This window comes from Halichoeres trimaculatus, unplaced genomic scaffold, assembly GCF_033239565.1.
Source record: "Halichoeres trimaculatus isolate MK-OKI-2021-1 unplaced genomic scaffold, fHalTri1.1 fHalTri1_scaffold_12, whole genome shotgun sequence".
In the NCBI taxonomy this organism is placed as follows: Eukaryota; Metazoa; Chordata; class Actinopteri; order Labriformes; family Labridae; genus Halichoeres; species Halichoeres trimaculatus.
Window position 1 is genome coordinate 16,393,328 of NW_027437190.1, and position 15,086 is coordinate 16,408,413.

The 15,086-nt window shown below is 40.1% G+C and overlaps 1 protein-coding gene across 2 annotated transcripts in view; it reads right to left on the bottom strand.

Annotated features, from left to right (window-relative positions):
• The window catches only part of LOC141800690 (dynein axonemal heavy chain 11), a 37,849-nt gene that overhangs the window by 8,645 nt on the left and 14,118 nt on the right, over window positions 1-15,086 (bottom strand). For both annotated transcript variants that reach the window (XM_074683398.1, XM_074683397.1), the window contains 24 exons: window positions 14,894-15,042; window positions 14,613-14,763; window positions 14,383-14,514; window positions 13,954-14,127; window positions 13,149-13,353; window positions 12,711-12,876; window positions 12,455-12,557; window positions 11,726-11,965; window positions 11,489-11,650; window positions 11,181-11,374; window positions 10,714-10,876; window positions 10,194-10,317; window positions 9,924-10,066; window positions 9,102-9,263; window positions 7,184-7,417; window positions 6,903-7,049; window positions 6,679-6,792; window positions 6,454-6,597; window positions 5,628-5,810; window positions 5,405-5,506; window positions 5,165-5,299; window positions 3,647-3,820; window positions 3,264-3,499; window positions 3,046-3,168 (listed from right to left, as the gene is read on the bottom strand). In XM_074683398.1, coding sequence (XP_074539499.1) covers window positions 3,046-3,168; window positions 3,264-3,499; window positions 3,647-3,820; window positions 5,165-5,299; window positions 5,405-5,506; window positions 5,628-5,810; window positions 6,454-6,597; window positions 6,679-6,792; window positions 6,903-7,049; window positions 7,184-7,417; window positions 9,102-9,263; window positions 9,924-10,066; window positions 10,194-10,317; window positions 10,714-10,876; window positions 11,181-11,374; window positions 11,489-11,650; window positions 11,726-11,965; window positions 12,455-12,557; window positions 12,711-12,876; window positions 13,149-13,353; window positions 13,954-14,127; window positions 14,383-14,514; window positions 14,613-14,763; window positions 14,894-15,042 — 3,860 coding nt within the window. The remainder of the gene's footprint in view (window positions 1-3,045; window positions 3,169-3,263; window positions 3,500-3,646; window positions 3,821-5,164; window positions 5,300-5,404; window positions 5,507-5,627; window positions 5,811-6,453; window positions 6,598-6,678; window positions 6,793-6,902; window positions 7,050-7,183; window positions 7,418-9,101; window positions 9,264-9,923; window positions 10,067-10,193; window positions 10,318-10,713; window positions 10,877-11,180; window positions 11,375-11,488; window positions 11,651-11,725; window positions 11,966-12,454; window positions 12,558-12,710; window positions 12,877-13,148; window positions 13,354-13,953; window positions 14,128-14,382; window positions 14,515-14,612; window positions 14,764-14,893; window positions 15,043-15,086) is intronic.

The following is a 15,086-nucleotide window of genomic DNA, read 5'->3' on the forward strand; positions in this document are numbered from 1 at the left end:
GCGGAGCTAACATAACCTGACTCTTCATTTTATTGACAGACTCTCAAATTTGAAAAAAATCTCTGCAGAATAACTGCTGCATGTGGGTTGGAAGGAACATCATCACAAACAGTTTAGCCCTTTTAGCCTTCAGCTCTGCCTGTATCACTCCCCCGTTTAGCTTTCCTCTGCTCTTCTGTCCTTTTTCTGTCTGACACAGAGATTGTTTTCAGCAGAGAAAAACACAGATTTCTCTTCTCACTTCTAAACTTTGTCAGCCAGCATGGTGTTGTCATAAAAACAAAGACATGCTGTAAATCAATTATGACCTACTCGACCCAATCAGGCGCCAACATTGTAGCAGTTTGGAGCCAGAGTCTGCGCAGTGGGGATGCTGAGGGATTCTGGGAGAATCTGAGTGGAGCTGGGTGACAAAATGATTAATTTTTTTTTTCTTTTGAGAGTCTAATCACTTCCCGACTCTACCACCAAGACATATTTTACAATCCCCGAAAAAAATACACGAGAACGGCAGCTGTCAATCATCGTTAAACGTAACATAAAGCCTTGTTTTTAACCTCGTATAACTAATGAAAACAAAACTTTTCAGAAAAAAGAGGACTTGGATACAAGACAGCCAAATAATATCTTCGAATCACCACAACAATCGGATGTGAGAAATATATCTACGAGGTGTGATAATTTTTTAAAGTTTGACCACAGCTCATCTGGAATGACCGGAAAGACGGATTTTTTAACCTTTACTGCATCCAGCCACCAGGGGGAGCAGTTTTTGAGGAGACCTCACTTTGAGCCGAGCAAGCAGACGTCCATTTTTTTTACAGTCTATGGACCCAATCAGCAAGCTACAAAGTAGCACTTCGAAATAATCTATATTGGCGCTGATGATCTCATTTTAATGTTTTTTTTATTACTGGGCATATATGTAGAAGGGAAATTTTGTCAAGATCATTTTGAAAATTCTCCCAGCCCCTTTAACTGCTTTGTTTTTATGATCTTTCAGGAAACACAACTTGATTAAACCTATGAAGAGCATCTAGTATACTTCTAAACAGAGGGGGCCCTTTCATCTGATAAATCGGTCAAAATAAAACTCACTCTGCAAACAAACTCAAAACTTGACCAAGTGAGAAAGGGTCATCTTCATATGATCATAAAATAAAAAGGGAAAAAAATATCTATGCACCGTTTTTCACATGTGAAAGAGGACTGTAGTGTGTTGAAAAGAGTTAACTTCTACATCTGGGCTTATTATTTACAAATTAGTCATCATTCTGCTGTAAAAACAATTCAAATCTCTCTTACGTATTTTTTAGGTTTCGTCCGCCAATTACAAAGTTGTACCTTTAACTTAAAAAGGAATAAGTTCAACATGAATAAATGAAGGATGACTTGAAATGAAATCAAATTGTTAATGATGGGAAAACAGTGATGATTCTTTACGGGAATCCTCAAACAATGGTTGTCAGAAACATCTATTTCCTGACAGCTGTGATTGTCCATATCCACCCACCAACCCCCTACTTGAATTGCATTTTTGAAGTCTCAAGAACTTTTCTTTGGGTCCGAATGTCACTCAAACTGCAGAGAAATAGATCTGAAAAAATCAGAAAGATAATCCCCACAGCAGCCAATATTTATCTGTTCCTGCATTTCAATTAAATTAGCGCTGGCTTGACGAACCTGGTGGCTTTTCATTTTTCTCTAATTACCCCTTGGATGTCACGCAAGGCCCCAATTTTACGGCACAGGTTCCTCATGGCCTGGGTCTGGTTCAACTCTATATCTTCACAAGCCAGAATTAATGTACTATTGATAGAACCATTACTCCACCAAATTAAAGTCCGTGCTGATGGATTGGCTTGTAGTCTTCCGTCAGCCATGAAAGGAATAATTAGTATTCATTACTTCACACTCTACAACATTCCAATTATTAATGAACTTCAGCTGTGGATCCCGACCAGATCCATCATGGCTGCCCCAGCAGGTTGTATTAATCATCGACAGAAACAAGTGTGTGGGTCATCTACAAGGGATAAACTTATAATCAGATTTACTATGATGAATTGTTACGTCTGGACAGACAGGACTTGGGGAGAAGTTCAATGGACATGCACCAAATATTCAATATTCATGGTCGTTCATAGATGAGAGGAAGAAAGATGTAAGCATCTTTGAGAGGGGGTGTCAATATGTGGTGTTTTGTCTGCAGATGTTTCTCCCATTAAGGAAATTTTGCTGGATATGATGGCAGGTGAAAATGGAACAAAGGGAGTAAGTTAAATTCATGTTGTGGATGATGGTGAGCAGAAGCAGTGCTGTTTAACAAAATTAGCCAAATTTACCAGTTTTAGTTGAATCTGTAACCCAAACATGGAAATAGAGTGTTAACAGCATAATTTACACCCTGTTGTGTCATTTTTTTCCCATAAAGTCTGTTTAGTGAGTTAAAGCTGGTATAGTATTATAATTATTTAATTCCAAATGAATGCAGATGGATACCAGCATATTGCTTATCAAGTTATGAATTTATTCAAGCTGAATTGAGTTTGCCACAATGATGGAGGACCACTGGACTTGGTGTGTTAAATGCCATTTTTTGTGTCTGACAGGAGTCCTTATACATAACCATGACTGCCCTAAATTCAGCTTTTACACTGAGCTGCAGCTGTTCAATATTCATGACACCTAAAGAATATGAACACACAAATATACATCTATCACCCGTCTTGAGGGGCAGATCAATACGCTGGCCTCAGGGATGCAGAATACGTGCAGCAAATTCATTTATAATCTGAGGAGCAGGCTACAACAATGCATTCAGTCATGTCTTACTGGTGTATCAGTGCTCAGTGAAATTCAACCACCTGGCAAATGTGCTCCTATTGTCTAACATCACTGATATTTGAACATCTCGTGAGCATAACCACTATTGATCTTTAAACACATAGCCTCTATGAAACAAAGAGTTGTCTGTTTAAAAATGGTTTTGATGTTGTATGTGTTCCTTTTGTGTAAATGTTAAGTCACAGGTCCAGTACAAACCTTCCTCTTTTGATGGTGTTCCTGCCCAGTAGTGGTTCCAGGACTGGGTCTACTTTTTCTGGCAGATTTTCAATCAGAACAGTATCACCACAACCAAGGGCTTGTTCAATCACATCTAGATACCTATCAAAGAAATGTAAAAGCAAACATGTTTTTATTTTTTTCCTGAAACAGCACAATGTGACAGCAAACAGCAGATAAACTGCAGCCCCTCCTACCCTTTCTGTCCCAGCTGCACCACCCTCAGCTCTGGTCCTAGACGGTTTCGGATCCACTTAATGCCCTGCTGCTGTGGGTCAATGATGAGTGGCCAACGCTCACTGGTGGTCAGGATGGCAGCGTTTTCAGTGGACATCCTATCATTTGGCAGGCCCTGGTTATGCCAGGCAGCCACAGTGGCATCATCTGTAAGCATGAGGATTGGATCCAGGCCGTCTGTCAGGGGGACAGAGACCTGGAACAGCAAACCAGAATGATGTCACTGAAGTTGGAGAACTGGGGCAGAACAATGAGCTTTATCTTGTGGCTTCTGCTGCCTGTTTGTAGAGATTTTACATTCTGAGTCCAAACAACAGTAGGTGTGATGCATACATGGCCTCACCTTCTGAGACTGAAGGAAAGGAATCCATGCCTTGTGAAGTAGCTCCACTCGATACTGCCTGGTGAAGTAACCCATGTAGGAGACGAATGCTGAAGTGATGAGGACATCACCACACAGGGTGTTTTTCTGCTTTTCATACTGAACAACTGCCTGTGACCAGCGCTCCTTCTCTGACTGTAACACATACAAACCAGAAATATCATTTTTAACAGGTAACACAAAAAAAGTTTTTCACAGGAAGAATGACTCTTACCCATCTGAGGATAGTTCAAACACAAGAAAAATCAAATAAATACTGTCTGAGAAACTTCCCCTTCAGTTTTTTGTTTAAACTAAGAAGATGTAAGCAGCAAAGCAAACAACGATAATTCCTTTACACAGCCTCGAAAGTTGGCTGTAGATTCACTCAGCATTAATTCAGCATTAATTTAAACCTTCAATACTATGACTGTGACAGCACCACAACGATAAATCATGCACGGCATTTTCTTACAAGGGGCTGTGGATCTAGAATATGTCACATAATAAATTCTCAGACAGTTAAAAATCACTATAATTTCACTCTAATGTATTATGGATTGCCTGTAATATCACTCAGTCTGGGGTGAGACATTGTTAATTTCCAACAGCTGTTGAGGCTTTGAGGTAAGTTAATGATTAAATATAGACGGCCTGATTTATTAGTCTGAACACTATTGCTTCCAGGTCAATGCCATAAAGACAAAACATTTATCTTGATATGCTTAAAAGCCAAGCTGTTTCATGCAAACCACATTTATTTTCAGGGATTGGAAAGTCGAACTTACAGAATGGCCACTGAAATGGCCATCTTTTATTTTGTATTAGGATTCATAAGGACTACAGATACCATGTCTTTGAAGGGGCATAAACATTTAAGCTTGAGTTCTAAATAATCCTGAACAGATAACAAACAGGTATAACAAACCAATGTATGTTTTACAAATTCACATCTTGTTGGTTCTCATATTTCTTCTTTTAATTACAATGAAAAATTATTAGATTATTAAATTGCTGTTATGAATAAAAAAACACTTGAGAAGTGGGTTTAGTTTAAACGCACTGACTGCTGCAGGAACCTGAGGACAGACAGACAGACAGACAGACACCAATCTGGATTAAGAAATACAGAAACTCACACAAAACCTGTCTATTGCACAGACAGAGGGCAGTGTTAGTGCAGTGTTTGTGTCACTCTCCATTTGGAAACTGTTCAGCCCTTCAGTTGCCCAGTTCAGCCATGCGTTCTATGTGGTCCAGCCCCGTCTACCTGTCTCACAAGCTGCCAGGATGCTGCTGGGTCAGGCTGTAAAATCTCCCTCTGCCTGATCTACTCACACATCTACCAGAGTATCTTGCCAGGACATAACAACTTCAATTCCAGATTACTGATGCAATTCCATCACCAGCCTGTCTTCATGCCTGCCTCAGGCAGACAGTTTACCTTATGTCAGGTCAGTCACAGTGACACCATTAACTCCTCCATCCCTCCTGCTTTACCTCTAAGCCTTTGACCAGTCGGTTGGCCAGCGCAATGATCTGGTTGGTATGTGTCACCTCCTCCTGACAGCTGATTTTCTCAGTTGTAGCTCTTTCAAACTGAGCTGTTAGGCTCTGGAGGCTGCCATCAAGGTCCTTAAGAAACACACCAAAGGAAGTCATGGGTATTTAACTCAATCAAGAGAATTTAGCTTTTAAATTAAATACCTTAATTGAGTATAATCATAACTTGGCACTCACCAGCAACTTCTTATGAACTGTTAACATTTTGGCTGTCGCTGTTTCTAGTTCAGCATTGGCTTGTGATAATGCATGCCTTTTTGGGATGACCTCACAATAAATCTGCAAAAATAAACCAAAGGATCGAAAAGAAATAGCTAAACAAAGGAGAATTCCTCTTGTGATAAGTATTAAATGCACACAAGTTCACAGAAAGAGCAAATATATATAGGCATTAACTGACCTCATAGTATCTGACAATATTAATAGTCCAGGCACAGAGTCCAGCTGCAGCTGTAGATTTGGTTCGAACTAGATCAGGGTGGAACTCTGGGTTTCTCAAATACTCTTTTTTCACCACAGTCAAACAGGACTCAGGGATGTGCTCCTTGTCATATGACATCAGGGCCTGCAAGAAAACATCCGCCTAACACACAATAAGGAGTGATATTAAAACCTGGGCAATTACTAATACCAGATGCTGTTATAAAAAATGTACTCAGAAATAAAATCTTAGATCTATAAATTAAATCAGCTTAATAAAAGATAAAATGTTCTGAAAAGACCTACTCATACAAAAAAGATTACCATGTAATGTCCTCTCTATTAAACTTAAATGACATAGTTTTTATTGATATGTGGCTTTTATTCCCTTTTCATCATCTTCGACAACCTAAAGTCACACATTAATAAAAGCCTATTCAGACCTATTTAATCCTACATGTTTCTTCTTCATTTAAAGTCATTTAACTACTCAAATAAATCCATTAATTATTCTTAACATTCAAAATACTCAGTAGAAAAAGCTATAAAGCATCGATTGCTAATTCATGCCAAAGCATGCATTATTTTTTTGTATCAAACAGAATATATTGCTTTGAGGCCACACTAGCATTAAGCAGCCAAAGGTTGAGGCACACTTGCTCCCCTTCAGACTGAGCATATTCATAAAGCCATCCAGCTGTAATGTGAGCTTTGGAGAGATGCTGGGCAGGGCCAGGGTCAAGGCCTGGACACAAATTAGATTGGCATTAATCAGGCAGATGTGATTGACATGGTGACAGCTTAACCTTGCCCATGAAGGCCCGCGCCGCCTTCCAGCTCCGATCCTTCGGCACTCGACCGCGGGGAGCCAGCAGAACCATCACAGCTGCAGCGACATTGATCACTGCAGCTGGAGGGTTTGGAAAGGCCTTCAGCTCCGTAAGATTCACCTAAAAAAACAAAAGTGGAAAATCATTAATGCTTTGACTGAGGAGCTGATAAATTTCGTCCTGGATGGTGAAATGAAGTACCTTGTTGAGGGTATGGAGTGCTGCTGTGGCAGCTGTCAGTGACGGCTCTGCCTTAAGTAGGTCATTTTCACAATCTCTCTGTTTGGCTGAGACTTCTGCCTGGATGACAGCAACCTGTACAAAGCAACCAGAATGAACCATATGATCAGAAGGGGAATGGAGGGATAGTTTCTCATTAAAAGTGCAAACCCAAAGCCTATGAAGACCAGTGTATGGTAACTCACCTTCTGTGCCTCAACATCTGCAGCCTCCTTCTTGCTGCTAACCTTCTCAGTCTGCTGACCAATCTGTGTAAGTAGGGCTTCAATTTTCTGCTTTTTAAAGGTCAGCTCAGATTCTTGGGATGCCAACCTAGCTTTAAGATCCTCAACCTAAAATTGAGAAAGAAGAGATCATGGATACTTCAGTGCCTGATACGTTAATTAATTAATACAATGAGCAGCAGTAACATTTCTTAGTTTCTGACTATGGATCTGATTCCTGTACATAATGTTGTTTTTCTTACCTGAGTGGCAGTGGTTTGTAGTTTTTGAAGGCCACATTCAAGCCGGTTCATCTTGTGCTTGAGCTGGGCCCTACTCTTTTCCAGAAGGTTCCTGTACAGGGTGATTTGCTGGAGAAAGCTCTTGGGGGTGGTGTAATTGTACCTCTTCTCATTGCGTTGGTATTTTTCACTTGCCTGGTTGACACTGGTGTGAACGTAGGCCATGAAAAGACTGATGGATTCCTGGACAGCAGGCTGTAAAAATAAGCAGACAAGGGTGGTGAGGGGAGAACACGGGGAGTGGGATTGAGTAGAGTTTAACATCCCCAACCTGATGGGAGCTGAAATATTATCTTCATAAATTTTGAATTCATCTACAAGTTTTGCCATCTTACTAGGCTGGCCCTGACTTACTCAATCTGAAATTTAGGTGCAGCGTGCAGAAATGATTAGGCTTTGAAACCCCTGTGAAAATAATGTGTTTAGACCACTGACATGCGGCTTGTAAAACATGTGCACTGTTTACATTATCTCTGATGTCCTCCAACTTTCAAAACACTGTCTACAGCTGCTGTGATACTACATTGAAACTAGGTATTCATCATATGGTGCTCAATGACACGGCGCCTCTATTAATCACACAGTTAGCAATCAATTAAAGCAAAAACAAATGAGCAGAGAATACGAGGATCAAACCTCGCCATAACTCACAACAAGCCATTGTTATTGGTCATGGAGCCATTTGGGGAAAAAATCATTATTAATTAAGACCTGGCTTAATGCTTTTTGACAAAGCATGCTATGTTAACTCGAGATGTGAAAGAAGTTCTCATTGATTGTCTCTTTATGACAGTTACTAAGTTGTACACATCTAACTTTAAATAAATGATGATTTCATCTTTTGTTTTCCTATATATTTAAAAAGATAAACACTCATTAATATCTTGTCTTGTCTTGATGTTCATCTTATTAATGACTGAGTAGTTTTTCCAATTTTGTTACAGCTTTTTCATTTTACTTTGTAATGAATTGCAAATTATTTTTGTAATAATAGTCTTACTTATTTAACATGTGCTCCTCTATATCTTTTCTTATTATTACAATTGCTTCTAATAACACATCTAGTATTATTTTTGTCTTCTGAGTATTAACTAAATCAATTAATTACAACCACTTATTAATAAGATCAGAAAGAAAAAGGTTAGATAAACAATAAGAATGGTTTCTCAGTACTTTTCTCTCTACTGATTAATGGATCAATTGACTAAATGTTGCAGCTGCAACTATCCCTATGCTTGCACACTGGTCCACTACAGCTGCTGATAAAACCATTACTTATCTCCATCTCCAGCCTCTAGTAACATTAATACTGAATGAGCTTTTACATCCTTTATGTTGTGGAAAAAAATAACTATCGTAGCACATTTTTTGCTTCACCTGAACTTCCTAACATGGACAGATGTACGCAGTGGAAAGTAACATTCTGGCACATGTTCCCATATGTGATGACACTCTCCTGGTTATGACAGCTGTGCCTCCTTAGTGGGTCGTTATGTGCTTAATCACTCTCTCTCATTAACATAAATGATTCTGGGTTGTGATCGTTCCACTGCTATGATGGAAAACAATGATATGCCTGCACTCACTATGAGTCTCCAGGCATGTGTTCAGCAATTTGTCAGAACCTCGGCATAGAACTAATGATGAGGGATCTATGAAGAAGTCAATCCAGCTGCATTGTAATAATTAGAAGGTGTTCATTTAAGTCCTACACAGTCCAGAATAAGGGCTTACATGGCAAACTCCACCGTGTGTCACACCCATAGATAAATCTCTGACAACAGAAAGTGTGCAATGATATTATAAAGTGAAGAAGAAATCAGAGAATTTAAATACAAGGATAATAGAAAGGTTGGGTTTTGAGAGATTTAGACCTCACCTCAATTCCCTCAATCTCTTGGATAAACCTCAAGCTGACTGACTGCAAAGCGTCTGGGGTCCAAGGATGAAACCAGTCAATGGTGGTGCATTGAACAAGAGCAGGGAACCTATGGGCTCTGACACGCAGGGTGCTGCCCACCGGAGACAAACACAGTACCACCTACAAGGAAGCAGGGAAACAAAGAGTCACCTAATCTGACAAGATCTGTATAAACATGTACCCATACACTTGAGTTTGACAAGACATACAGTAAGGTGGTACATGAAAATCATCACAGGTCATATATGGCACAGAAACAGTGAAGAGGGAAACCATAACTGGCAGCCGTCTGTGCCCCCACTTTCATCACCTTGGCATGAGGACAGACAGCCACATCCCCTGTTGGCTGGAGCAGACGGTGACGCTACCAGTGGCCCTGGCAGAATCATTAGCTGGATGGCATGCACATACACTGAGACAAGAATTTCCTTCCTTTAAACCCCCACAGTTCCTCTGGCTCTGTTAGTTCAGCATGTCAAACACATTTAATAACACGGAACAGCAGCTGTGCCTTTAAACTTGAAATGTTTCTATCAACCATTCAGATATAAGTTGGTCATTCTTGTGTCACTTTGAAAGCTTACAGAATTCTCACAGGTTTTCCACTTAGATGTGACATTATGTTAAAAAGTAAGAGACTGACAGAGACCAGTTCACCTTAACATTATCACAATCTGTTTCAGTGAAAGAGCAGTAATTAATCAGTTCTCTTCAGAGTGTTTTATGAGCAAGCATTAATAAATAATTATGTATTTGAAAGAAAACATGCAAAGACTTGACCTTGAGATGGCGCTGAACTCTGTCCATAAAGAATCTCCAGCAGTTCTCCCTGTTGTCCAGCAGTCCGAGAGCTCGGACTTCAGCCTTCACTCCTGACACAATACCTTCAACATCTTCCTCGCTGAACAGCTCAGAAATTTCTCCTGAAGAGTTATAGATTAAATTAGATTATGTTAATAGATTAATAAACTGTTTCAATCAGAATACGCCTAAAGAAAAGTGTCTGGACCAAACCCAGCTGCATCACAGTAAGATAAACATGACCCCCACCTGATGCCAGTAGGTCGTTAATAATGACGAGGAAGCGCTCATCAGGTATTTGTGCATCTGTTAGGAGCAGAGCCACTCGCTGGTTCTTCACTCCAGTCTTCAGGAACAAGCCCGCCAGATCCACCTAAATATAAACACACATGACATGAATGCAAACCAGCTACACACACTCTGCCACAAAGACCACAAGAGCACCAATGATAATCAATGATGCTGCACAAGTCTCACAATGAGGAGGTTATTTATTGTTCAATAGACAAACTTGTTTTATCAATAGAACATTGAAACATTACCTGGTGGTCTTTAAAGAGTATTGGACAAGGATTTCCTGCATCAGTGATCAAAACTGTATTACTGTGCTCCTTTGAGCAGCAAGAAGAGAGATGAGTGGAGAGTTGCTCCAACAATCACGTTGCTCAAGTTTTATGCATTTTTTTGAAAGCATGTTGAAACAGAATACACTGCTCTTGATGTTTTGTTTGGCTATAACTTACAAAAAACACAATAGTTTAATAGTTACCTTGAGGTCCTGAATGCTGTAGCCCTTACTCAGAGTGATTTGGAAGACTTCCACAGAGGACATGTAGGCAGCCAAACGGGTCAGGCTCTGCCTTCCACTGCCTCCCACCCCAACCAGTAAGGCATGACCCCTTGGTGATGCCAGAATGCGACTGATGCGACAGCTGGTAACAACACAATCTGTGTTATGTCATGAAGTATGTGTATCTACCCAAAAGATGTAGAGTGTTAAAGTTTTTAATAGAGTGGAGGCTTTGAACATCAGGTGTTAACCCACTAATCAGGTTCCCTGGTGCCTTAAATCTCTCTTTATGTTTCCTGACGTTGCTTATTTCTCTTCCTTACTTCTTTTTGTTTACTGTTTAATCACTGTGTGCTTATCCACACACTTCAGGAGCATTTTCAATATTTCATTAATTCTACAAAGATCATCATTTGATGTTACAATAAGACATCAGCTTTACTTACACATGCTGCATGGCATCTTCAAAAAGCACTAGATTCATGGCTGCATTGAGCTCATTGTAACTCTCTAGAGCATCTGTGAGGATGGACTTGAGGGCAGACCAGTCTGTAACAGGACTATAGGAGGCTTCATCGCCTGTTTGGGCAAAGTGGCAATAGAGGAGGAGCTGCTTTGTCACCTTTTTGTCCTCCAGTCCCTGAAAGAGGACAAGCATAATAAATCATTTAAATCCTTGAGTCTATGTTGTTATCAGAAGGTGAAAAACAGAAATTTATACTGTTTACTCCGTTTATCAGAATCTGTGTTGCACCTCAAAGCATTCATGCACAGTCTCCATCTGGAGCTTCCGGAAGAGCTGCAGGTCCGTGACATCTACCAGTCTGTCTGAGTACACCCTGCAGGACTCGTGGAGCCACAGCAGTGCCAGGTCAGTGCTCTCTTTCACACTCTCAGGCTCAGCAAAGAGGATGCCCTTAGTCACACAGACAATCATATGAATAATTCACTTCACATTCAGAAGTCCAACTGAAAATGCTGTCAACACTACCTGGAAGACATTAGACAGCTCTCTTAGGTTAAAGGTGTAGTGAAATTTGATGGCAGTGGGCAGAAAGCTGTAAAGCATTTTGTGATGAAGACTTATAGCAGCTTGGATCACAGCAGTAGCGCTCCTCTGAACTAGAGGACTGAAGTGCTTGTGCTTCAGGTGGCTGCACAGGATCTGAGTGTAGATAGACATCAGGGCCTCAGAGGATGGAAAGTTCACCGCGAACAGTGAGAAATGTCTCTGTAGAAAGCAGATCATAATGAAAGATTAGACACATCGACTAGTGAGTGATCATGACATAAAAATGTTTCCAGGTATGTCTTTAACTTAACCTGATTAGCTTGTTCTGCAGGTTTTTTAATTCACTTTTATTTTAGTGGACAGATGCATCTAAGTGGATATGACTGGGCTTGTTTTCTTGTTCTTATCGCTGCTAAATTCTTGAAATAAATCTGCCCTGCTGCTCCTTACCAAGAACAAACTTTTGATTATTTTCATAAGACATGGGGGACTTTAGATGTATTTTTCTTAAAGCATTTTATTGCCTTTTTTTTTTCGACTTAGTGAAGTGTAAGTTTCTACATAAAGTTTTTCATATACAGATGTGTTTTAATTTACTGTTGACACTGACACCACTTGGCAGCTTTTAATTAGATAAAGAGTTTCTCGGTCAGTGAAGAATCCAACATCAGAAATTTGGATTACAGGGAAATCCAACTGGAGACTCACCTGTAGTCTTGGGTTGATGTTAAAGTTCCCAGAAGTGGGATTCATACATGCAACAAACTGAGTATTGTGTATCTCTTTCAGGGTCAGTTTCTGTCTGTCATACCTGTAAAAACAGCAAGGCAGCAGGAAAAAAAAAAGCTTTTTTATTTAATAACCAGCACACTATGTAGCTGGGCAAAATCTTGTGTTTAAAAGCTGTTGCAAGACACTCGACTAAATACGTAGAACGGGTGCTTGGTTAAAAGAGAATTCTTACCAGTAACCATAATCAAGATGCTGGCGTATGAGTGTGTGAGCTTGCACTGTTCCAAAACTGTCGCGAGCCGGCATGTTCAGATCATCTATAAAGTAGATCATCCTCCTGTTGCCCACAGGGGCATAGCTCCTGCCTGCTCTTTTCTCTAATGATCTTTCTAAAGCTCCTACAAAGGCAAGAAAAAAGAAACAGAAACATGTAAACTTAAACAGTCTGAAGCAGAGCAGTTTCTTGACAGGCCTAGAACAGTCTTTCCTGAACAAATCAACTTAAAAATGTGAGGGGTTTGTGTCACTTAATGAGGGTAGCAGTCACACACGGGGCTCAAGTCTTCTCTTCCTTCAAACTTAATGAATCTGAACATTACCAGTAGATGGTGCTACAGTTTACCTGATGCACTACTCTGAACTACAGAACAATCCAAAAACCCTTACTAACCCTGCAACATGAGAGAAGTTGTGTAGTAGTTGAAAGGTATTTTAGTAGTCATGTAGCTCTCTGGCAGACAGTCTAACTTGTTCCTGACGAGTGCAGTCTTCCCCACTCCAGCATTCCCCACAAACATCACTGGCTGTCTCTTCTCCAGCAACAAGTCCATGAAGTAGCGAAGACGCACAGTCTCTGCTGTGTGTACCACAACAGCCTGCAATCATAGAAGCAGCAGGGAGACAGAGAACAGAAACATACATAGTTATTATGGCTTTCTTTGAGAGTGATTTATTGACAGACATGTGTTCAGTGAATTGTATGTGATTTATAATTTCTTGCATTTCCACAGTACACTACAACTATTCTGTCATAATAGCATCATTTGCTCAGAACAAAACCCTACTAATTACGGCTCAGCAAGAGCCTTTGGAGCATTCACAGCTGCACGCAGGAGCATAAAGAAACACAATAGCGCGTGGGTGATAGCTCAAGCCTTGTTGCTCATGCCTTCACCCCCACTCAGTCTAGTATGGGGTGCAATAGATGATAATCAGACGCAGTGGCAAGCCCATCATCCATGCTTGCACCCCTGCCATAACCTCATGATGTGACTCTGCTCTCTCCCATTATGTTCACTGAGGCTTAGATATATTTTTATATGGCTGTATTGTTCCTTTTTTGTTATTTTTCTTAATTAGGGCTTCTTCTCTTGTTTCTGATTGTGGTCATAAGTCAAAGTTTTCTTTGAGGTCTCTTTTTCTGTTCTCTTGTGGAGGGTTATACTCACTCTTTGTGGTGGCTTGGATGTTCTTACCTGTAATGGTGTACAAGGTTCCATTTCAAATGAAGGGACAATATCAGTCCATGGCATGAAGCGTTTGGTTTGAGGGTCTAGGTAGAAGTCAAACACTGTGCCCTGTGCAGGTACCTTCACTGTCTTCATTTCTTTAGTCCACCACTGACTGAATTCTACTCGATAGTCATGGAGCTGGGGAAATTATAAAAGGTATAATACAAAGCATTGATATATATATTTTGAACAGACAACCCTAACATTAGTCCAGAGAAACTTGTATTTTTCTTACTACTACTAACTACTAAAGCTTTATATGAAAATTTATATACCATTGTCACATCAAAACTTATGTTTAGCTAATCTCTGACGGTTACTTTGAAACAATAGATGTATTAAAAAGACACTTAAACTCCTACATTAAATTCAAAATAAGGTGAAAAAACAAACCTGATCTTGACACAAGGCCCCACCAAAAGCCCAGATGCAGGCAAAAGTAAAGTAGGTCTCATAGATCTCACGTGGAGAGTCAGGTGGAACATTTTCTGGAGTGAGGAGGCATTCAAGCAGAGTGCAAAGTGTCTGAAAGAGAATAAAATGTTTACTTTATATTAATTTGTAACTGTTTACACATACAAAAGATTAAATAAATACACTGCACAGGCTCGTTTATGGTGTACCTGGACCATGGAGTTCTCTGGGATAGGAATGATGGTCTTGAAGGTGTTTCGTATCTGCTCTATGCAACGAGGAACATATTTTTCAAACAGTATGGTCAGGTGGGTCTTTTCTGTTTGGCGTTCTCGTTGGTCAATCCAGCTTGCAACATACCTAAGAAAAAAACAAAAAAATGTTATTAAAGATTTTTTTTGCTAATAAGGACATAAAGGGTTGTTAAGTATATTGCGTTCACAAAAATTTATATATTTCATTTTATGTGAATCCAAATGGCGTAACTAACGAGTTCCAGCCCAGATCCTGGTGGTTTACATAGAGAATTCCTGCTCTGGACACCGTAGCAGGGGTGGCTGTCTTTAAGTGACTGATTTCAAACACCAGTCTCATGGAAGAGGTCAGGGGCACACGCTCATTACTGGCCAATGTGAGAACCTAGGATAAGAAGAGAGAAGGAAGAAAGCAATTCACCACCAAAA